The sequence below is a fragment of the Mauremys mutica genome, chromosome 8 (genome assembly GCF_020497125.1).
Source record: "Mauremys mutica isolate MM-2020 ecotype Southern chromosome 8, ASM2049712v1, whole genome shotgun sequence".
Taxonomy (NCBI): Eukaryota; Metazoa; Chordata; order Testudines; family Geoemydidae; genus Mauremys; species Mauremys mutica.
In genome coordinates, this window is record NC_059079.1 from 110017262 (window position 1) to 110040113 (window position 22852).

General features: G+C 50.9%; 1 protein-coding gene across 7 annotated transcripts in view; it reads right to left on the reverse strand.

Moving 5' to 3' along the window:
* Window positions 1–22852, reverse strand: part of UIMC1 (ubiquitin interaction motif containing 1) — a 73375-nt gene that overhangs the window by 26130 nt on the left and 24393 nt on the right. For 5 of the 7 annotated variants that reach the window (XM_045027492.1, XM_045027496.1, XM_045027495.1 and 2 more), the window contains 6 exons: window positions 13866–13956; window positions 8930–9054; window positions 7487–8644; window positions 7377–7412; window positions 4686–4750; window positions 1812–1900 (listed from right to left, as the gene is read on the reverse strand). In XM_045027492.1, the coding sequence (XP_044883427.1) occupies window positions 1812–1900; window positions 4686–4750; window positions 7377–7412; window positions 7487–8644; window positions 8930–9054; window positions 13866–13956 (1564 nt within the window). The remainder of the gene's footprint in view (window positions 1–1811; window positions 1901–4685; window positions 4751–7376; window positions 7413–7486; window positions 8645–8929; window positions 9055–13865; window positions 13957–22852) is intronic. The other 2 variants (XM_045027493.1, XM_045027494.1) reach the window with 2 other exon arrangements.

Sequence of the window (22852 nt, forward strand, 5' to 3'; positions counted from 1 at the left end):
GCCCACCACCTAGGTGTTTGTTTAATACACAGGGGAAACTGAGGCACACACAGTATTCATGCAAAACATTAAGAAAATAACCTCCTACTTTGTCACAATCACATTGCTGATTCTCATTCGGTCTGTGACCCACTCTACCCCAGATGCCTTTTAGCATTACTGCCACCTACGCAGCGATTCTGCATTTTGTAGTTGTGCATTTGATTTTTCCATCCTAAGTGAAGTACTCTGCATTTGTCTTCACTGAATTTTCATCTCGTTGATTTCAGATCAATTCTCCAATTTGTCAAAGTTGTTTTGAATTCTAATCCTGTTCTCCAAAGTGCTCGCAACCCCTCCCAACTTGGTGTCAGCTGCAAATTTTACAAGCATAATCTCCACTCCACTATCCAAGTAATTAATGAAAACACTGAATAGTACAGGACCCAGGACAGGCCTCTTCAGGATTCCCACTAGATCAGTGGGCGCCAGACAAAGGACCGTGGGCAGCAGCGGCATTTCGGCGGATGCTCGACCGCCAGCCAGGACGCGGGTGCATTTAGAGGCCCCCGCGGGCGCCATGGCACCCAGGAAGTGTGTTGGGGACCCCTGCACTAGATGCACCCTCCCAGGGTGACAGCAAACCATTAATAACTACTCTCTGCATACAGACTTTCAACCAGTTGTGCCCCCACCTTACAGCATTCCCCCCGTTTTCTTATGAGAATATCATGTGGGACTGCGTTCAAAAGCCTTACTAAAAATCAAGCTATATCCCATCTACTGCTTCCCCATATTGGCTAGGCCGATAACCCTGTCAAAGGAGGAAATTAGGTTGGATTTTGTTCTTGACAAATCCACACTGGCTGTTCCTTATAACCTGTTAACCTCTAGGTGCTCACAGATAGATCGTGTAATAGTTTGTTCCAGTATCTTTCCAGGGATTGAAGTCAGGCTGAGTGGTCTATAATTCCCCTGGGTCCTCTTTGTTCCCCGTTTTTCCCTGTCTGCCCTCTCCGGTCCTATGGGACCTCACCCATCCTCAGGGGCGGCTCCAGGCACCAGCGCACCAAGCGCGTGCCTGGGCTGGCAAGCCGCGAGGGGTGGCCTGCCGGTCGCTGTGAGGGCGGCAGTCAGGCAGCTTTCAGTGGCGTTTCTGCGGGAGGCCCGCCGGTCCCGCAGCTTCGATGGCAATTCGGCAGTGGGTACACTGAAGGTGCGGGGACTGGTGGACCTCCCGCAGGCGTGCCGCCAAATCCACGTTACCAGCGGACCTCCCGCAGGCTTACCGGCGGACCTCCTGCAGGCGCGCCGCCGAAACCGCGTTACCAGCGAATCTCCCACAGGCGCACCGCCGAATCCGCGTTACCAGCGAATCTCCCACAGGCGCGCCGCCGAATCCGCGTTACCAGCGGACCTCCCGCAGGCACGCCGCTGAAAGCCGCCTGACTGCCGTGCTTGAGGCGACAAAATACATAGAGCCGCCCCTGCCCATCCTCCATGAGCTGTCAAAGATATTCGCTAACAGTTCTGAGATTGCTTCAGCTAGTTCCTCAGTACCCTGGGGCTCAGATGGATAGATTGGAAAGTTTCTCGGTATGGAAGTTCTGCTTTAAATCAAGAGGCAAACACAGGCTGCACAACCAAGAAAAGAAACAAACCAGCCACATGAATTTCTGCTCTGTGAAAACACAGAAATCTTGGTTTTTCTCTGTGAATAAAAACAGAGAAAAAGGCTGGGCTCCCCTTTTGGGAGAACAATGCGGGATTTAAAGAGCAGATGATGTGTCCTTTCCAGTGCAAAGTTCAGTACATTTCAGTAGGGCTCTTACCAGGGCAAACAGTGATCTCTTCTTCAGCAGGGCTCTCCGTGGCAATGTCTGGGCTCCTCTTACTGCCAAATGGGGTCAAGGCAGAAATGCTATCAGAGCAAACACACATGTCAAATCAAATCAATCAGTGTCACAGCATGCAGCTGGGTCACACACAAACCCCAGGATCTTTGGCTAATTACTGTCTGACCGCCAGAAAGGACCCGGAGAACTAACAAACAGACAGGTTTAAATGCCATGCACCGCCGCATGGCTGAAAGGAACTTCCCTCTCCTAGAAGCCCACGATAAAAGGATCTGGAGGGTCACTGTGTCAGGTGAGAGGAGTAAAAATATCGGCTCAGCACTAAAAGATGCCTTTGATCCTTTCTGTTCTCAGTTCTAGGAGTTCTGCGGGTAGCCGTGCTTCCTTACCTCTATCAAGGCACTCGTTGGAGACAAAAGAGGAGGAGGTTTGGCTTGACACTGTACTGCTCTTTCTCCCCAGCCTTACTGCTAATTCTTCTTTTTATCTTACGCAGCAGGAACGTGGTACTACTCAGAGCTTCCCTACAGCAGAGTCCTGCCAATGTTAGCTTAGTGGCTTTTTGTGCAGTGTGTAACCATGTCTAGTTCCTCTGTTTGACCTTCCAGTTCCTCCATTTTCTCGCTGGAGAAACAGGAAGCCATTGCGGAGTAAGCCTGTTCCTCACGCCCTCAGCGAGTACGCAAGAACTCTTTAAAAGCATGAATCCCCACACCCGCAAATTGAAGATTTATTTAACTTAACCACACACTAGAGAGGAGGAAACAGCCACCATCGATTTATGATAAATAACCAAACTCTGAGTGGAAACCCCACGTGACTTCTTTCTAAAGGAACCATTTCAAAGCATTTGTTATGAGCCCAAGCTGAGCATGGTTTACTGCGTGTGTAACACCGGGGTCACTTCAAAAAGACTCTCACAACACAACTTACTATGACAGTTATAAAATGGGCTAATCAATTTAAAGTCAAACCACTGTGCTTGCTACATCACCTGTCTCTGAGTACCCGTCACAGAACCCCAGTCCGATCCGCTGCGCTCTGCCCCGAGCATGGGGCTCACACGCCTGGGCGACTGCTGCTAATGCTGCGCCAGGCGCCCCACGCCCGAGCAGGGTTTCTCCTCTCGCTGCCCCAGCACGCCCAGACATCGCCCAACAAAGGGCTGCACTGGCACGTTGCCAGCAGCCAGAGAGCTCGCTCCATGTGCACACAACTCAGAAGACTGCAGCCACCATTATCTGCTGTCACGGGGCTGTCTGCTGAAATGAGAAGTCACAGCAGGGAGTAGTGAAGCTTGAGCTGAAAGAGAGCAGCCATCGGCTGCACCATTCACAGGGCCGCATTCTGGCACCTTGGTCAGATCGAACCGAGGATTAAACCTGCTACCTGGACACAAAGGGTGAGGCAGGAGTCCTCTGGAACCCCTTACGTTGTGAAGCCAGCATCCAGCCCAGCTTTTCTTACCAGGGCTCTGCTAGGGAGCCCCAGCTTCTGAAACAGGCTCTGGCTACTGGGTACCTGAAACATTACACCCCCCTGTCCCCCATCTGGAAACTGGGGATAGGAGCTGCCTCTTCCTTCATATCCCAGCCACAGGGCTCCTGCTGCTCCCAAGGGAGGGATCATTGTCACCACCAGCCTCAGCAGCACAGATTGCAATTGACAACTGGTGGTAGCCTAACAGGGCATACTCCCCAAGCACATTTCAGCAGCCACCACACTTACCAGAGTCTGGTTTATTTCACTGCCTCTGCTGCCTGGGAAAGCTCTGGGTGGCAACAGAGACCAGCATTGCATCGGTTCACACCTGCAGGTTTTCTTCACAGCCATAAAGGCTAGACACTTTCTGCATTTTAAAAAAACTGCTAAAGTTCTGCAGAAGCCAGGCAGCGTAGGCCCCTTGCTCCACCGGGCAAGCTTCCAACTGGCCCGAGGTGAGCAATCAGCTGGCATTTCAAGCCCTGCCCCTAATCTCGTGTTCAGCCCAAATACTGCCATCTCAGTGAGGGGGGAAGAGAGTGGAGAGCAGGCAGGGAAAAGGCAGCAGCTTTATGCCAAAAGCATTTTGAACTATAAAAGTAGTTTAAAGTACCATGAGAATCAAGCAGCTTCCCACAGCTGGGCTTGCAACGCCTGCAAATATTGAAACCTCCCTAGTAAACTGCTCCCCAAGTCCTCCCCATATGCCTCTGCTCAGAGCGTATCTAGTCTGCAATAAGAACCGCAAACCACCCCAGCCAATGTCTCCTAGCCCTGCAGGGGGAGATGGCAACCAGAGGCCAACTCTCCCAGGGTCCCCTTCAGAACCTGGTTTTACCGGACCCAGGGGGAGAGGTACAGCCAAAGGAGAATCGTGTTGCCATGGCCTGGACTGGCTTCCCTGGAGTGCTGTTTCCATCGGGGGCACAGAGGGGCCCTGTCTCTGGCATGACATTTTCTTTGCCTTCCTCTCTGTTCTTTCCTCTTCAACGAAATCCCTTTTGAACAGACTCTGCACACTTCCCTTCCTGGAGAGACCATGCGATCCTACTGCTGTGTCTCCTCCTCGTCGCCCCAGCCCCGTCCTATGGCTCTGTTACGTCCCGTCAGATTAGACTGCTGCTCCCCAGGGCCAGGATCACATCCGCTCAGCTGCCCTGCACAGCCCTAGCCCATGTCGGGATGCTGTCGTCAAACAACAACGAGAGTTCTCCTCTCCCCATCGTCTCTGAGCTGACTCTGGCCGGCACCGTCCGGCGACATCTAACAGCAGCCCGCCCAGAGCACTCTCCTGCCTGGGCTGCCAGGCCGGGGCTGCAGCATTGTGTGCCCAGGAACCAAGGCTCTGAAATGACCCCTGCTCCTCACCTCTGTGTAATCTGCATTGGTTCCCCATCTTCAGGCATGTCCTCCGCAAAGAGCGCCTGGGAGGCCTGGAAAGGAAATAATGCTGAGCATAAATAAAACACAGGCCAGCAGCAACCAGTTCCTCATGCTCCAGAGCTGGCTGAGATTTCCCAAGCTCCTACCCACCGCTCGGTTACAGAGGGAGCTCTCTGCGCAAACCTTTCAGAGCCCAGAAATCCGCCTGCCTGCGGGAAAGACTTTGAAAAATAGGAAGGATTCGATTCAATTCACTCTGAACTTTGTTCATAAGAGCCTGAAAATGGTGCGTTTTTCTGACAACACTGATTAGCCAAATGTAAGGGGGCTCACTGGCAATTAGTGGACAATCAAGGGGCCGGTCATTGAATGAACTGACCCGGGAGGTGTACAGAAGGGCTACCACAAGCACTACTCCTCGGCACGGCACCAGGGGAGGGGACTGATCACAGAGGGACTGGCAGAAAAGCAGTTACCACTCCAAGGGGGTGTGGTGGGACGGCCAGCAGCTGCCCCAGCGACACAAGCCGACCACAAAGAGCAGCCTGACCCGGGGGTGGGGAACCTCCAGGCGAGGTGACCACACAGCAAGTGTGAAAAATCAGGACACTTTTTTTTCTAGGGGAGGAGGGATAGTTGCCGATATAAGACAAAGCCCCTAATATTGGAACATCTGGTCACCCCCCTCACCCCTCCAGGCAGTGACGACACCAGGAGTTTTGGCCTAGAATTTCCCACCCCTGCTGTCTGCTCCACCCCGGTTACCGCCATGGGAAGGCACCGGCAGCCGACTCTGAACAGGATCAGAACTACACTGGCCCTGGGTTCCCATCACCATGGCTGGCAGTGAAGTAACATCTGTGGCAGCAGCGGTGGGAAATCTGACAGAAAATCTGGCGCAGCCAAGGCTCCGGTGAGCTGTAAATATCCTGACCCTGGCAGCAGATCACCTACAGTGGCTCGAGGTGAATGGGAGGGGGGCTCACTCTTCCGTTAGCCTCGGGAAGGGGATGTAAAATGAACCGCACGCGCTTTGGTTTGGTTTTGCTTCTTCGTGGCAGATAAAGACCTGCAGGGTTTTGTGCTCTGGGTTTCACAGAAAAGTTTTCAGGCTTTGCCCCCTTAGAAATATCAGCAGGGTCAAATCTGCTCTTCCCTGGCTTTGCTGGAGGCCCCTTGGGGGTTCGGAAGACGAGCACTGTGAGCTCCCACCTTGCATCTCTGAGGCATCTTGTCTCCCAAAGTTCACTAGGCACTAGGGTGAAATATGTATTAACCCCCCCACCAAGTTTTAAACCAGGTGATTAAAAGTCCCTCCTTCCTCCCTCAATTGTGGCAGTTTCCAGTGTCTTTTGATCCCATAATTTCATTAGCTCTCCAGTAACCACAGAGCCTTCCGAGTTAAACAAGACCTGAATTTCTAATGGAAAAGATGAGGAGAAAAAAATGCTTGACACACAAATCTCCTGGGTCCTTTGTATCCATCATAAAGAAGCCAAAAAAGGGCACAAGGCCAATTTTTTCCCTCTGCAGGTCACCTTTAAGGCTTGTTTAAATATAGCCTCTGAAAGAAAGAAAGAAAGAAAGAAAGAAAGAAAGAAAGAAAGAAAGAAAGAAAGAAAGAAAGAAAGAAAGAAAGAAAGAAAGAAAGAAAGAAAGAAAGAAAGAAAGAAAGAAAGAAAGAAAGAAAGAAAGAAAGAAAGAAAGAAAGAAAGAAAGAAAGAAAGAAAGAAAGAAAGAAAGAAAGAAAGAAAGAAAGAAAGAAAGAAAGAAAGAAAGAAAGAAAGAAAGAAAGAAAGAAAGAAAGAAAGAAAGAAAGAAAGAAAGAAAGGCTGCGCGCAAGGCAGACAGGATGCTTCTCCTGAGAGCGTTCACCAGAACCAGACAGAAGAAGGTAAGTATCTTTCTATCAACTGAGGTCAATGATCAAATACACTTGGAAATAGGAACCACAGAGCGGAGGCTGCCGTCACAGAGAAGATACAATTGTACAAGGATCTGGGAGTAAGTCAGTATGAAAAATGAGGGCTGGAAAAGGCTGACCCAAAGCTAAAATACAGCAGTAATAAATACTTCACTGCCATGCAATCTGTTTAAACTCAGCGGTGACAGAAAGCTGTCTTCAGCACGCCTCGGAGCCCTGAAAGGGACTAACACTGACACCTAGCGTCCGCCAGGCAGAACAACTCGGGCCAGGCCGACTAACACGGCAAACTCCCCAGTCCAGGACAGCACCTGCTACCCCACACAACCCTGGGCAAGCAGCACACACACACAGTTCACTCTATGGTCTGCAGTAGAAAGGACACAAGAGAAAACGGTCGGTACCCCACCCACCTGAGGAAGAGGGCAGGCCGGCCATCGGCCTGGAACCACGTTTCCGCCTGGAAAGCTTGTGCCGGCTCTAAGCTGTGGTGCCACAGGTCACATGCGCTTTGCCAGCCCTGCTTGGGATTGCACTAAGGCTCTGCGCTCTCAGCAGCTCTGAATCCCGAGGGATGAAGCTCTTGAAAGAGCGAGTGCTGCTCTGGAGCGCTGCCAGGCAGGCTGCTGTACATGTGGGATGCCCGGCAGTGCTCGGCGCAGTCTGGGAGCTGACTGCAGCAGCAGAGGGGCTGAGCTGTGATTGGGGAAGCGAGCCACGGGGCACAAACAGCAGAAATGAAAGGCACTGACCTTTGCTGGTGTCTGGTCTCTTGCACAGGTTGGCCCCTAGACAGAGGTGAAGAGCATTAGCACCCCCTGCTCATCCTGTCTGTACAATACGTACAAGCTGACTCCATTACCTGGCAATAGCTGGTGGTTGGTTCATCCTCGGACGCAGAGTTCTTTTCCTCTTCCAAGTTCTGCTCTGGATTCTGCTCGGGCTCCCTGCTCTGTGTGGCGAGAAGCCAGGCAGCACTCTCTGGCTCCTTCCTGCCATCGTCTGTGGCGTCGGGAACGCCATTTGCCCTGTTTCCCATTCGCTCCCCTTTCCCATGCTCATTCTGGCTCAGGGGAGAAGAGCAGGGCACGACTGGGTCACCAAACTCCTTCTTCTGCAAGAGCTGCCTCTGAGCCTGCTTCAGGCTCTTCTGGTACACTTCCAGCTGGCACAAGATGACTTGGGTGTACTGGTTTGGGTCCACCCCTTTGGGGCAGAATGGAATACCCCAGTAATAGTGCACTGTGTCTCTAGCATCTTCCTGCTTGCACTTTTCATCAGCCATGCTCAGTGTGCAAAGCTCGGGTGCGTTGTCAGGCACCTTGTTCTGTTTCACGTGCTCAGCACAAACAGAGCCTCGCCCCCTGTGCCCACGCTGTGGTGCACACTCAGGGCCTCCTGCTCCACAGCTCTTCCGTGGAATGCCACCCGGCTCCAAGGGCCTGCCCTTCCGGAGCACTGCCGAGCTGCCCGCCGTGGGCTCTCCCGCAGAGCTTCCAGTGCTGGCCAGAGGTTGCTTGTCTTGGTCCCCACCCATTGCTTTTGAAGTGCTGCACGACCCTGAAAACAGTCTCCGAGGCGTCAGCTGCCAGGCGCCCGGAGTGACCCGGCCAAAGATGGGGCTCAGGGAGATCAGGCTCTCCCCAGAAGGGCTGGGTAACGTGTCCCTGGAATGGCTTCTTGCTGGCGAGGAAGGCTTTTCATTTGACTTTGTTAAAGGCTGGCTCTTCCCTGGAGATACGATTATGCTGGATAGTAGTGAGCTTTCAACTATTTCCTGGCTTAACCTCGTCAGCACCACAAGGGGGCTCTTGGCAACATCTGTCTGTCCATTCCCGTCAGCTTTTGTGCTCCAGGAATGGGAGCTGCCCTCCGAATGCGGGGAGTCGGGGCAGGGTGGCACAGCTCCATGGATCTCAGCCTCTCCTCGCTCAGCCGGGCGGCTCTGCACTGGCTCGCACGTTGCCTGTGCAGGAGGTGGGGCAGAGGTCACAGCAGGGGAATCTGAAGGCTGGTAGCTCTGAAAAACAAAAGATTTGCTTTCCAAGAGATACATTCTTTATTACAAAAACAAACGCCAAGGATATTGGCCGTGCACGCCCTGCCGTCACCCAGAGCGCAGAACGCAGGACACACACAGATACTGCACAACACCACAAGGTTAGTCCCCACGTTCCTTACAAGTCACCCAGACTGCTACAGTTCTCCCGTCAGGCCACACAAACCAGCCTCCTTTCCTGCCTGGAGACCACAGGGAGTATGTGAAGCAACATTTCTGTACGCCTCTGTACAAAGGCACACTTACATTAAGGCTCTCAGCGATGGCCTTCCTCACAAGCTCCTCTTCTTCCTCTTCCCGGCAGTTCACTTGTCTGGCTTCCTGCTCACTCATTTTCAGAGCCAGTGCAAACTGCTCGTCTTCAGTCATCTCTAAAGAAAGAAGCCAGGTTAACAACAGGCTTGTGTATATGGGGACATCCAGGAAAATTAATCCACATGAACTAAAGGAGCGAATTTGAAATGGATTTGTTAACCCACATTAACCACTGTGTGGACGCTGTTAATTCAGAATTAAAGTGCTCTTCATTCGGTATTTTAATTCACTTCAGAAGTTAAACAAACTAAACTGAATTAACCCACTTCAGTTCTGACTTCCGGGAGGAGGATTCAAACAAGGGTTTCATGTGGTTTAACTAATCCACTTCAAATATACACCTTAATTAATTCAGATTAGCATTCCTGGATGTCCCCACACACCCAGCACGTATGTGGCACGTGGAGGAAGGTACCTAGGGACTCTCACATTCCTAGGACAAAACCTTACACCAGACCAAAGCTGTTAAATCTCAGCTTTCCTTAAGCGGTACTTTTGATATGGGCACAGACAGTACTAAATGCAGAATAATACACTTGTGCAATGCTGAATCACTGACCCAAAGTCCGTACATTCAGTTAAGGTTTCCATAGCAATCTTAGCTCTGACTCCTTTGGTGTATTCACTACAAAAGGCCTTTTCATGCCCTCAGCGTGCAACACGTGTAGCATCTGGCATTGCTGCAGACAGAAGGTGCACCTAAGGACACAGGAAGAAGCTAGACTTTGATCACGAAGGAAGGTATTTATAAGGTTCAGTCTCACTGGCAGAGCAGCAGTTCCTTTGTATTACACTTTATTACTGGCCACATTGCCCTGTGGTGTGGGATATCCTGGGAGGCCCTACTGCAGAGCAGGGCACAGGTGCTCACCCCAGGAAGCAGGTGCAAGCTGTATCTGCTGGCCAGTACCCAGAAAGATCTGCCACGTGCCAATGACCCCTCGCCCTGCTCCCATCACTGCTTTGATGGATCACTGTGCCAGGTCTGATGCATTCAAAACTGCTAGTTCAGCAGCACATTTCTTCCCCAAAGGATTCTTCAGTCACAGCAACCTCGACGCAAGGCTGCCTTTTTCAAACAAAGCAGTTACTTGGGAGAACACCTATTTATTTAGATTCTGACCCTACTCTTCACCATGCTTAAAATACACAACACCTGCAGAATGGAGAATGTGGAAAAGCAACTCAGCAGCTGTCTTAGGAGCTGAAAAAGACATTGCCACAGTCAGAACTCAAACACAACTGGCAGATGTCCTTCAACCCCCCCAGGCATGTGCACACCTGCACCTGGGGGTAAAACAAAGCCTGAGCCCTCCTAGCCCAAAAGCTGAGAAGCAACTAAACACTGGGGTTTTGAACAAAAGGGCCCCTCATTCTCAACTATAGCGTCTCGAACACAGGAGAAATGTCCCCCAGTAAAGCCGCACCCAGGGATTCCTGGCCTCTGCTTTCTAAACCAACCCCTGCCTCCCAGCTGCAAGCGGAATCCAGCAGCACTGCTTCACTCGAGAAAAACGAGGAATGTGTTGGCTTGCGTAATGACACCACATTACAGCACAACCGCATTCAGCCAGCCACGGGACATCGCATTTTGGGGATGTTCTCCCATTCTGTGCTGACAACGTTATTTACTCCACTGAAGTGAGATTGGACCATTCTTCCAACTATTCTGACTACAACCGCTGCATTCACTTTGGGGCCATCTCAGAGCAGTGTATTGTTTGTTTCTGTATTTTTCTTTACAAATTAATCAAGAAAAGAGAAACAGGGTGAAGTGAAGACAGATTGCAGCGCACTCAGGACCCAGGGGAATCTTTGTCCTTGGACAAAGTCATGCTGTAATTTTCCAGCTAGAAGGAACCATGAAAAGAGAATTTTCTCGTCAGTGTAAACACTGCACAATTCTCCATATATCAGAGAAGGGTCCTGTCACCAAACATAACAATACTCTGCACTCAGCCAGCACCTTTCTTGTTCAAACCCCACGCCCTGTAAGGCAGGAAAGACTATGACCCAACTGGGCAAGCATGTACACATGCAAGTACATTTATGCATATAAATAACCCCCACTGCAGTCACTGGGGCTCCCCGTGTGCTTAAAGTTACCCAGGTGTACAAGTGTTTGCAGAATGCGGCTATCGACATCCAGGCAGGTCAGTAAATGCACTGATTTCTCAGTAAATTCCTATTGTACCTTTGTTGTCAGTTTCACCCAAGTGGATGTGGAACAGCTAGAAAAGCGACAGAGTCCTGTGGCACCTTATAGACTAACAGACATATTGGAGCATGAGCTTTCGTGGGTCTGACGAAGTGGGTATTCACCCACGAAAGCTCATGCTCCAGTACGTCTGCTAGTATATAAGGTGCCACAGGACTCTGTCGCTTTTTACAGCTCCAGACTAACGCGGCTCCCCCTCTGAAGCTAGAAAAGTGCTGCCTCTGGCAAACCAACGAGAAAAAACTGAAATGTGTTTGTTTCCCCCCCAGATGTGTAGGTGCTTTGAGGAGTGGGGAAGCCCCAGGCCTAGTTCCACCTGGAAATATGCAACTGCTGGGAGAGTGGATGGAGCCGCTCAGATCACGTAAAATCCAAAGGGGCTGATCTGTTTCAGCTGAGCTGTCTGTACACTGACTCGTCTGCGAGACTCAGAATAGTACATCTGATCGTATCTAAGCACTGCATGCAGACACTCGCAATGTGTGTGCACTTGATGTTGATTATACTGGGCATAATTTATGGTGATTAGAAATTCTAAGTATTGTGTTAGCCTCCTACTGATGTGTGCAAACAGACTATTTCAGAACTCTGAGGCACGAAAATAGATGCTGTGCTTTAGGAGGCAAGATTCATCTCAAGGGTGTCCAAATGAGATGGCAGATTCTCAGGGTTTCAGAGAAATAACCACCGGCCATCAAGTAAGGGGCACATGTGAGCCCATGCACACGCCCACCGTGAGTCTTCCCACAAGAATGCCTCTGCTTTGTATTTTTTAAGGAGTAGTAGTTCCATTATTCCAAAGCTGAGCTTCCTACATGCCACACTCCAAGAGACACTGAAGACGCTCATCATGACAAGGCATGAAATCCAACAGCCCATTCCCACTGGGACCAGGCCCAGGCAGGGGAGAGAGATGCAGACAGACTGGTTTTAAGACATCACAGCCCTAAACAAATTAAAACATTTCAGAGTCTTTTAAAATGCTAATATGGCAATTTACTGTGCAATTTATGTTTCCTTTTAACATTTCCATAGTGAATGAGATGCCAACCCCACTAATTCTAGTTCTAACACTTGCTAATGTGAGATTAACTCAAAATGGAAATGCAGAATCGCGCCATTTCCACATATCCAGAGTGCAATTCCAATCAAGACGTTCCAATGTGCTTTAAAGCCCCAGCTTCAGCCAGAAAAGACAGAGGGCGATTTCTGTGGGGCTTGTCTCTGAATCACATGTCACAGATCTAGTAGATTTATGGCTTAGGTTCAAATGAGGAACATGGCAAGGGGGCAAGAACGGGAGGCTACGTTTTACAAACCAGAGCCTGGAGACAGCTCCCAGCATGGGGAATGCGTTGGGGAGGAAGCTCCCAGAGTGCCTTTACGAAACCAATTTGCCATGCAATTCAAGGAACACGTTTAAATACACAGAGAAAAAAAGATTTCTACTGCAAAGCTTAACCTGCCTAAAAATAAACACCAAAAACCTCATTCTCGTTTATAATAAATAAAAGAGCGGCCCTGAAAGTGAAAGTGCCGAATGAATGATTGGTAGCTGACCCCTCTCCCCCAGAGAATACAAGACCTGCATCCAAATCACATGGAACCCTTCCCCACCCGAGGTCAGGACGTAAGAGCTCACACAAGGCGTGATGCCCCAAGTCCTGCAGCAGGCCTTGTCTGAGCAGCTGGCTGCGTGCGGGGAGCTGAAGGGCCAGGACGCCGATCCCCCTGTACACCCATCAGCTGTGGAGCGGCAGAGGAGTCATCCCAGCCAAGACTCGGGACAGGCAGCACCTCTGTGGCAGCTGGGCCACCCCTATGCTAAGGAATGGCCAATGGATATGCCCCAGTCCTCCCTTTGTTCAGGTTCCCCACTCCAGAGGGCTTGGCCTTCTGCCTCCACAGACAAGGGGGCAGGATTTCCCCATTTGGCCCAGATTCAGCGAAGTGCAAAGGTCCCGACCCAGGACAGAGTGGCTGCAGAGCCAGGAGTGTCGGCACCCTTCTCGTTACACAACGAGCGCATATGTGAGCCACACGCACGAGGGGGACAGCCGATGATTCAGTCCCATCTTAACGCAATTCCTCCCGCCGTTTCAGGAAACCTGCCCCCGCCCTATTCCGTTATCTCCTTTGTCTGTCTGCCACGGGGCAAGCGGCAGGCAGTGACGGGCGACGGCACTATCCAAACGGCGAGCCCCGTTCATTGAAATCAGCGCCCCAGCAGGGTCAGAGATGCGCTCCTCACTGCAGCTGTTGCACTACAACGTTTCACTCCTTGTCTTGTTTTGACCTGGATACGTTATTTGGAGCTGCCCTCCAGAGCCTCCAAGGCTCTCGACCAGCGGCTCTAGTGGGGACGCAGCCTGACCCCTGCGCTGCGGGACACAGTTATTTCCTTGACAGCTCCACACCTCATCTAGATACTGGATGCGACATGCGCTTGCTCGCGTACACGCCTAGGAAGGGCACTAGTATGTGCACTCTCATCCTGGGGAACACACAAGTGACAGACAGTCTACTCAGGAAGGGTGAGATTCATCACTGTGCAAGGGGCTCAGCCTGAAATCCCATGCAACCACCCCCATCCCCCCAAAATACTGACCGCGGTCCAGTTGCCCTCTACCCAGCTCACGTGAGACCTACGTGCAATTTTTCTTTTAGCAGCAAACTTCACTCTATCCAGCTGCTGCTTGGTTCTTTTCTTCTGTAATCCATTCTCCTCCTTGGACTCCTGCTGCGAAGGAAAAAACAAAGTACGTAAACGACAAGCAGTGGGGCCCTTCCCCAAGCCACGCAGGCTAAAACACTGGCTCTGAGGACCCATCCTCCATTTGTGAGACATTTGAATTTCAAGCGTTCATTGAAGAACATTCTGTCACCATTAAAGACTGACATGCAAACAGGAGCAGAGAGAGACAACAGACTTCCTGCCAGTCACTGCAATGCAGCGCACCTGTTGTACCTGTCTGGCCTTGAGAGTCATAAGCCAATTCCTAACGTCCAGCAGCCTGGCAAGTGAGGACTGTTCCCTTCAGACAGCTTCTAGCATTCTGTCCCGGCCAGCTCGAAGTGCCCCAAGAGGCAGGGCTTTCCACCCGTCATTTAGGGAGCCAGCCTCATCCCCCTCCCAGGCAGCACGGCCAGCCTACTTGGCCCCTAATTCTATCCTAGTACTTTCGATCTCCACGTGTTCCCGTCAGCCATTCCTTTTGGGTGGTCGCAGCCTTCAACCATTTGTAGTCTTGTGGCTTCCCGCAATTCAGCAAACTGCATAAGCACCTGTGTTACTACAAGCTCATTGATTCAATGGGACTATTCACGTCTAAAATGACACCTGTGCTTACATACATGGCCCTATTAGGCCTTAGTCAAGCCACACTCGTTTCCACATACATCAGGCAGTTGCTGAAGATCCCTGGCTATTTACATTGCTTGCCACTGAATTCCTTCCAGGTGGCATCATTTAGTAAAGCTGGGCCCAGGCAAGGAACAGCTCTCCAGGGAGAGCCGGAGAGGCACTAACATCTCCTGCTCCCTGACAGCAGCTCTCTTACTTTGCAGCCCCCAAGACATTTAGTGTCAGGCACGTTTGGAATCTGCCATCCGCTCCCCCACCCCCCCTCGTGCCGCTGTTCGTGTCCCAGGTGGTGTGCACACTTCCGGTTATTTTACCCTGGACGGATACGCTGCAGCCTTCCAAACCAAATCTACATTTTGCTGTTTCCTGCCCATAGTTCTTATCCTGGATTGTCTCTCTGTACTGATGTGTTGGGAACTCCTCCCAATTTAATATCATCAGTGGATTTTTTGAGCGTCCTAACACCAGCCCCTGTGGCCTCTGCTACTCACCTCCGCGGAACTAGATTCCTGGCTATTATCATTACCCTTTGCTGATACCCTTGGAGCAGGTTTTCAGCCCAGGAACGTCCCTACCCAAACCAAGCTGAATTATTTATCCAAGTAAGATTTTGCAAGACACACTATTAAGTGGTTTCCTGAAACCCTAATACATTATGCCTACTGCAGTCCCTTCCTCCACGGATTGCAGAACTGGATCAAAACGAGCAAGCACGCCTAGCCCCACACTCCTGCTCCCACCAGAGCAGGGCTGGCAACCTGGGGCTCCGGAGCCACACGCGGCTCTTCAGAAGTTAAAATGTGGCTCCTTCTACAGGCACCAACTCTGGGGCTGGAGCTACTGGCGCCAACTTTCCAGTGTGCCAGGTGGTGCTCACTGCTCAACCCCTGGCTCTGCCCCAGGCCCTGCCCCCACTCCACCTCTTCCCGCCCCCTCCCCTGAGCCTGCCTGCCCTCCCCCTAACCCCACCCCCACAAAACAGCTGATCGGGACAGCTGATCTGGAGGAGCTGGGAGGGAGGGGAAGGCACTGACTGGCGGGGCTGCCAGTGGGTGGGAGGTGCTGGGAGCTGGTGGGGTGGGGGGGCTGCGGATGTATTACTGTGGCTCTTTGGCAATGTACATTGGTAAATTGTGGCTCCTTCTCAGCTCAGGTTGGCCACCCCTGCACCAGAGGATTAGTTCTATTCCTTTCCCTTCTCCAATCACACCCAGGCTCTGACTTTGCTCTCAATGGCATTTCTAAGATCTGCTTCTTTTGCTCTGTCCCCAAAGCCAAAACTTTGTTGCACACCATGATTTGCTCTAGCTGGGATTAGAGTAACTCCCCCCCTCCAGCTCCCCGTCTACCCCTCCTCAGCCTACCCAAGGTTCAGCAGTTAAAATAATATTCCACTCCCAGTCCTCTGCCCATGTCACCCTCCCCTCAACCTCCTTGGGCCCCTTCACTGGTCTCTATTTCCTTCCACCTGGCTCTACCCCGTCCTATTCTGTTTGCCGGAGCCCAGCACCTCTGAGGTGACACGCGCCCCTGCGATCGCCTGGGGAGAGCAGCCCTGTGCTAACCTCAGGACAGGCCCTTGTGCATAGGAACCAGGGGTGAAGTCCATAATGCCATGTGCCAATCTGGCCTTTCCTTTGTACGTGAGAAGCACACACCCCGATGGAGTGACGTGAAAGCTCTGGTTTTGCCCTCCCATCCCTAGTTTAAAGGCCTGCCAGTTCTATGCCTCAGGGGGTCTATCCCCCTCCTGTCTAATCCAGGCAGACTGTAATCCTCAGCCCACCTCTCGATGCACTGCTGCACTACCAGTTGAGCTGCATCAGTCTTCTTCCTTCCTTCTTGCAGCTACCAAAACAATCTCTAAGATCACTCGCAACACTTCCGCCTTCAGTGCTCATCCCAGATCCCCGACGTGATTTAGGAACGTACTCGACTTCCCTTTGCAGATGCTGCTTGTTCCCATGCATGGAACAAACACTTACAAAACCCGCTACCCGGAAATGGAGCCAATGACTGGAAAGGGACCTAGCTCAGCATGCCGGGATACCAGAACCCTTTGATGTGTCTCTAGTCTCATACGCTCAGTCACCAAGTGCAGGAGGCCCCTCTGGTTTACCATTTGTGAGTACACAGAGTCTAGACGTTTAACAGTTTCAGGAGTAAAATTATAGGCAGGGGAATGTTTAATTTGCTTCACAATGTTCCACTGTACAGCTCCAGTGCAAAGAACTGCTGAAGGGAATCTAGCGAAGCCTGATGGGCCCAAACACACACAGAGCATCTGAGCTCCAGAAAGTCTTAAATCTTCCTTATTTACTGAACCAAAGAACCGGCACGCACCATTTAATTACGTTTTACTTCTGCTGGTGGGTGGCTGCACCTCCAGGGGCAGAGAAACCCTTTGCCCAGAAGTACTTGGCATGCAGGCAAAGCCAGCCTGGAGATCCCTGCAGCGGAGAGAGAGGCCTGCCATAGGCTGACCCAACCGCTGACAAGGAGAGTACAAACTCAAGGGGCCACTCAACCAAATGCTTCTTTAATAAGATCGCAAGTCCAAAAAAACCCTTCATCAATTAAATATCTCCCAGCTGCAGCCAATGCTTTTTGTTCCAAGGTCATCGCTCACACTCGGTGTACAAGGAGAAACTAAGAGCTATGGCTGGTGTGATGCACCCAATGTACACTGCTGTGCTCAGTGACAGCCCGGGATAAAGCCTCTTCTCCAGGCTACAGCTTTCAAATACAGCAACCTGAAGGACTCCAAGCTTCCTGCTCCTTGCAGGCAGAGGTTCTGGAGCTAGAGGTGCGGGGGGGGGAGCTGCTGCACCCCTGGCTTGAAGTGGTTTGCATTCTATGCAGGGTTTGCAGTTTGGTTCCATGGCTCTCAGCGCTCCAGCCCCCCTCTTTGTAGGAATCTGCTCTTTACTGTTTGGGTCCCTCTCATGAGCAATTTCACTGGAAGCGTTGTCCAAAAAGTGCGAAAACGGTTGGCTTCCAAAGCTCTCAGCTGTTTAAACATCTGCTTTTCTTGACAGGCTCCAAGAGGCAGTAGAAAAATACACTGCCTTGCTCACCCCGCTTTGCACAGACTCCGGGGAGCAATCCAGCCACAATGCAGGCAGGTGCAACTCCCTGCCTCTGAAGAGTCAGCTTGATTGATTCCCCTCCCACGGCCCGGACACGCTTGACAGGGAGCTTGCTTCCAGCATCACCTTGAACAGAAATGGTCACTGGAGCCAGAAGAGGTCACCAAAGGGACAGGGCAGGTCTGTAGCACGGCACAACTGCGCAGCGCTACCAAGCATGCAACGAGAGGGCAGAGCCAACACCGCAGGACGGAGTCCTGCACGGGAAACACACACATACCAGTGAGGCTAATTTAATTGTTGAAAGCCAATTCCATGTTGGAAGTACCACGCCTGGCGCTAGCCAAGGCTGCTGTTGAAATCAAAGTCACACTCTGCTCTATTAGTCTCAGACTTTCAGCTCATCAGCACAAACCTGCTGAAAGCAGAGACTTGAACAGTGAGCTGCAACGGGCCTGTGCCAGACTCGCAGCTTCCGACAGGTGAGAGAGCCTTGTGCAAAGAGAAGGGGCTGTCCCTGGCACCAGATCCAGCCTCACCTTTAGTGCCAGTGATCGCAAGTTCCAGAGCCAAGGGCCCTCCCCGAGAATGCCCTCCTCCTCCTCCTCCTGTTTCACCCTGGGGACCTCAGGCCACAACTTCCCAGCGGGCGCAGCCAACCTCAGAAATGGCAAGGCCTTGCCCAGTGGAGAGATGGTCCAGGACCTTGGAAGGGATCTGGAAGTGGACAGGGAGCCAGCAGACCATGGAACACTATGGGAATGTGCTCTCGTGGATCTGCCTGACCCAGACTGTAGGCCCCTGTCCCGGAGTCCCCGGGCGCTGCTCTGGAACTGCTCCCCACCAAGCCAGGCAGGACTCTGGGGAGCCTCCTCTCCCTCGGAGCAGCCTGTCTGCAGGGCAAGAAGCTCCCACGGCTTCACCTCCTGGGTCTCGCCTAGGAGCATTCAGCCTCCTCTGCCCCTCCGTGCGCTTCCCCCAGCGAGTCCGCCCAGGCGGGGTCCTGGGGGGGCCACAGGGTCCTGCCCCCCCACTTCACAGGCAGACGTGACTCTCAGCCAGCCAGTAACACAGAGGTTTATCAGATGACAGGAACAGGGTCTAAAACAGAGCTTGTAGGTACAGAGAACGGGACCCCTCAGAGGGGTCCATTCTGGGCGGGGGAGCGTGAGCCAGACCCCCACGTCTGCCCTCACTTTCTTTCCCCAGCCAGCCCCAAACTGACTCACCCTCCAGCCCCTCCTCTCTGGGCTTTGTTCCTTCCCCGGGCCAGGAGGTCACCTGATTCCTTTGTTCTCCGACACCTTTAGCATCCCCTTGCAGAGGGAAGGGCCTGGCCATTAGTTGCCAGGAGACAGAGTGCCGGCCATTTATTGGCAGTGGCCCTTTGCTCCTCAACACACTCATCCCCTAGAGAGTTAAGAACTGCACAGGGGAAACTGAGGCACCCACACAGTATTCAGAGGAAACATTAAAAACAGTCCCACTTCCTCACAACCACTACGTGGTGAACTACCTGAAGCTACTGCATGGCCTTCCCAGTGAGCCCCAAGCAGAGGGCCGCTGTGGAAGTGTCAGAAAGCCATCTCTCCCCACAGCTGGGCCTGCATCCCAGAAGAAAGGCACAAGGCCACCGCCTAACCCAAGAGCTACACGCTACCTTGACTAGCGGAGGGTAAGTTACAGAAGCCAGGCATTTATTAGAGGTTGAGCTTATTGCTCCTGCCAGTTCCTCAGACCACTTCCTCTCCTTCTACCAACATCATCTTGGTCAATGGACTGAGAATAAACCTGCTTCTATTTATCCAGGTGCCTTCAAATGAGGGACACTGGAGTAACTGTGGTGTTTGTGCCAGATGAGAAGGAGATGTGGAGCTGCGTGCCATCAGAGATGGCACTGCAACCCACAGCATCTTGCAACCTCTCCCAAGGGTTTAGTATAGATGTTGAGTCTCTGTGGGACTTCACACGAGCTCTGTGAATAGAAGCAGCTACCCATTAGGGCCCTGTGGGCTCTATCCAGGATGACTGAGTGAAACCACTTTCAAGTGACTCCATCCTCCCTGTGAAAGGCCTCACAGGCAGACCAGCAGCACTTCACAATCACTTTATAAAGCAGGGGTAGGCAACCTATGGCACGGGTGCCGAAGGCAGCACACGAGCTGATTTTCAGTGGCACTCACACTGCCCGGGTCCTGGCCACCAGTGCAGGGGGCTCTGCATTTTAATTTAATTTTAAATGAAGCTTCTTAAACATTTTAAAAACCTTATTTACTTTACATAGTTTAGTTATATATTATAGACTTATAGAAAGAGACCTTCTAAAAACGTTAAAATGTATCACTGGCAAGCAAAACCTTAAATTAGAGTGAATAAATGAAGACTCGGCACAGCACTTCTGACAGGTTGCCAATCCCTGTTATAAAGGCTGCTGATCGATTACCAGTATTAGCATAGCTACCTGGGCTCTGCCCGCAGCTCATCAGCTTGGCTGGTACCACTGCCATACTAGAGCTAGGTTCCACCTCTGGCTAACAAGGGTCTATCAGTGGAACTCACCAACAAGCCAAATTGTACAGCATCTTTCTTCTCAGGAGACAGAGCAGTAACTGGCGAGGATGCTAGTGTCAGCTGGTTTCTCAAGCGCTGGCTAAAATATTGCAGATCTGAGGGTGGGTAGAAGATTGTCCTTCAAGGAAGCACCAACAATCTCTGTCGACAGAGGGCCTGGTGTTTCCCAGAAGCTTTCACCAACCAAAAAGGGTCAGGACTATTTTGTATGTGGTGAGACAGACTTCCTACAGCATTTCCAGAACCTCTGTGCAGGGAATGCTGTATGGTCATCTCTTCCTGTTCCCACAGAGTTGGGGAAAAGTTTCAAATTTGCTTGACTCTTTCCAAGGAGGAGGACAAGAGTTCCTTGGCTCCAGGATAAGTCACAGGCAGTCAAGTGTGGATTACACAACCCACTATCCAGAAAAGTTCCTGCAGATGAAACTTTTCAGATGCCACTGAAAAGCCCTGAGCAAATGGAGGAAACTTGGCAAAATAGCACTGATGAGCTTGGCAATACAGCATGACTAAGAAATTCCTGAGTCAGTCAGTTTGCCAGAGATCATCAATAGTAAGAAACCAGAGGCTTTCCAGGTGCTTCTGCTACAAGATCTGCTAGTCTAGGTGGAGAATTGGGGACTACAGATATCTGCCAGAAGATTGCCAAGGAAAAAGGCCACTGATTCTATGCCGTCCAAGACTCTCCTTGTAGTCTTTGAATCCTGAACCATGCCCTAACAACTGCAAGATGAACTGAGAATTTATTGTTCTCTAAAACTGCTATTTATCTGGAGAGTTACACACCTCTTACAACAGGTAACAAGGTCTTGCTGGAGCAAAATCAACACTTACAAGGCTCAGGACTAAAATTCAACTTGATGTACACTGCAAGGCTGAGGGTAAGTTACAGAAGCCGGGCATTTATTATTCAGAACCCATAGGAAGCAGAGATCCTTCCCAGGAGAGAAAACTGGAGGGCACTGCTACAACTCCGGATCTGGAAGCCAAGGATTTACAGGTAGAAACAGACCAGACTGAATAAACCCACTAATCCAATTGACTGTGAACTGCTGTCACTTAAACAGAACCTAACTGGCTCACTAATGGGTTCTCTGAGCAGCCCTTTCTGTAACATGGCCAGTTATGCCACCAGAATTTATTAAAAACATCAGAACGGCCATATTGGATCAGCCCAATGGCCCATCTAGCCCAGTGTCCTGTCTTCCGACAGCGGCCAGTGCCAGGTGCTTCAGAGGGGATGAACAGGGCAATTATCGAGTGATCCATCCCCTGTTGTCCAGTCCCAGCTTCTGGCCATCAGAGGTTTAGGGCCACCCAGAGTAGGAGGCTGTGACCCTGCCCATCCTGGCTAATAGCCACGGATGAATCTGTCCTCCAGGAACTTATCAACATCCCCTGATCAGTTCCACAGGCTGATTGTGCGTTGGGTAAAGAAGTCTTTCCATATGTTTGTTTGTTTTAAACTTGCTGCTCATTAATTTCACCAGGGGACCCCTCATTCTTGTGTTATGGGAAGGGGTAAATAACCGTTCCCTAGTCTCTTTCTCCAGAGCAGTCAAGATTTTCTAGACCTCTATCGTCATATCCCCCTTGTCTCTTTTCTAAACTGCACAGTCCCAGTCTTTTTAATCTCTCCTCATACAGAAGCTGTTCCACACCCCTAATCATTTTTGTTGCCCTTCTCTATACTTTTTCCAATTCTAATGTATCTTTTTTGAGATGGGGCAACCAGAACTACAATCTATATTGAAGGTGTGGGCATACTGTGGATTATATAGTGGCCTCAAGATATTTTCCGTCTTGTTATTTATCCCTTTCCTTATGGTTCCGAACATGCTGCTCGTTATTTGCCACTGCACACTGAGTGGCTGTTTTCAGAGAACTATCCACAATGACTCCAAGGTCTCTTTCTTGCATGCTAACAGATAATTTAGCACCTGTCATTTTGCATGTATAGTTGGGATTATGTTTTCCAATGTGCATTTCTTTGCTCTTATCAACACTGAATTTCATCTGCCATTTTCTTGTCCAGTCACCCAGTTTTGTGAGATTCCTCTGTAACTCTTCCCAGTTAGTTTTGGCCTTCACTATCTTGAATAACTTTGTTTCATCTGCAAATTTCACCACCTCACTGTTTACCCATTTTTCCAGATCATTTATGAATATTGTGAACAGCACTGGACCCCCCCTATTTACCTCTGTCCACTGTGAAAACTGACCATTTATTCCTCCCCTTTGTTTTCTGCCTTTCAACACATCACTGACCCATGAGAGAACCTTCCCCCTTATCCCAGGGCTACTATGCTTAAGAGCCTTTGGTGAGAGACCTTGTCAAAGCTTTCGGAATGTCCAAGTACACTAGATCCACTGGATCCCCACTGTTCACATGTATGTTGACCCCCCCCGCCCCAAAGACTTCTAATCGATTGGGGAGGCATGAGTTCCCTTCTTTGGTTATAGACTTGATCATACAGTATAGTCAGGGAGATTAATCTTTTCATAGTTATGTTTTAAAAGATGCTTGAAAGTGAGGAGACAAATCACATGCACGTTAAGAGGAATAATTGTGGACAATGAGAGGTCCTGATCGTTCGTGTACGTCAACATCT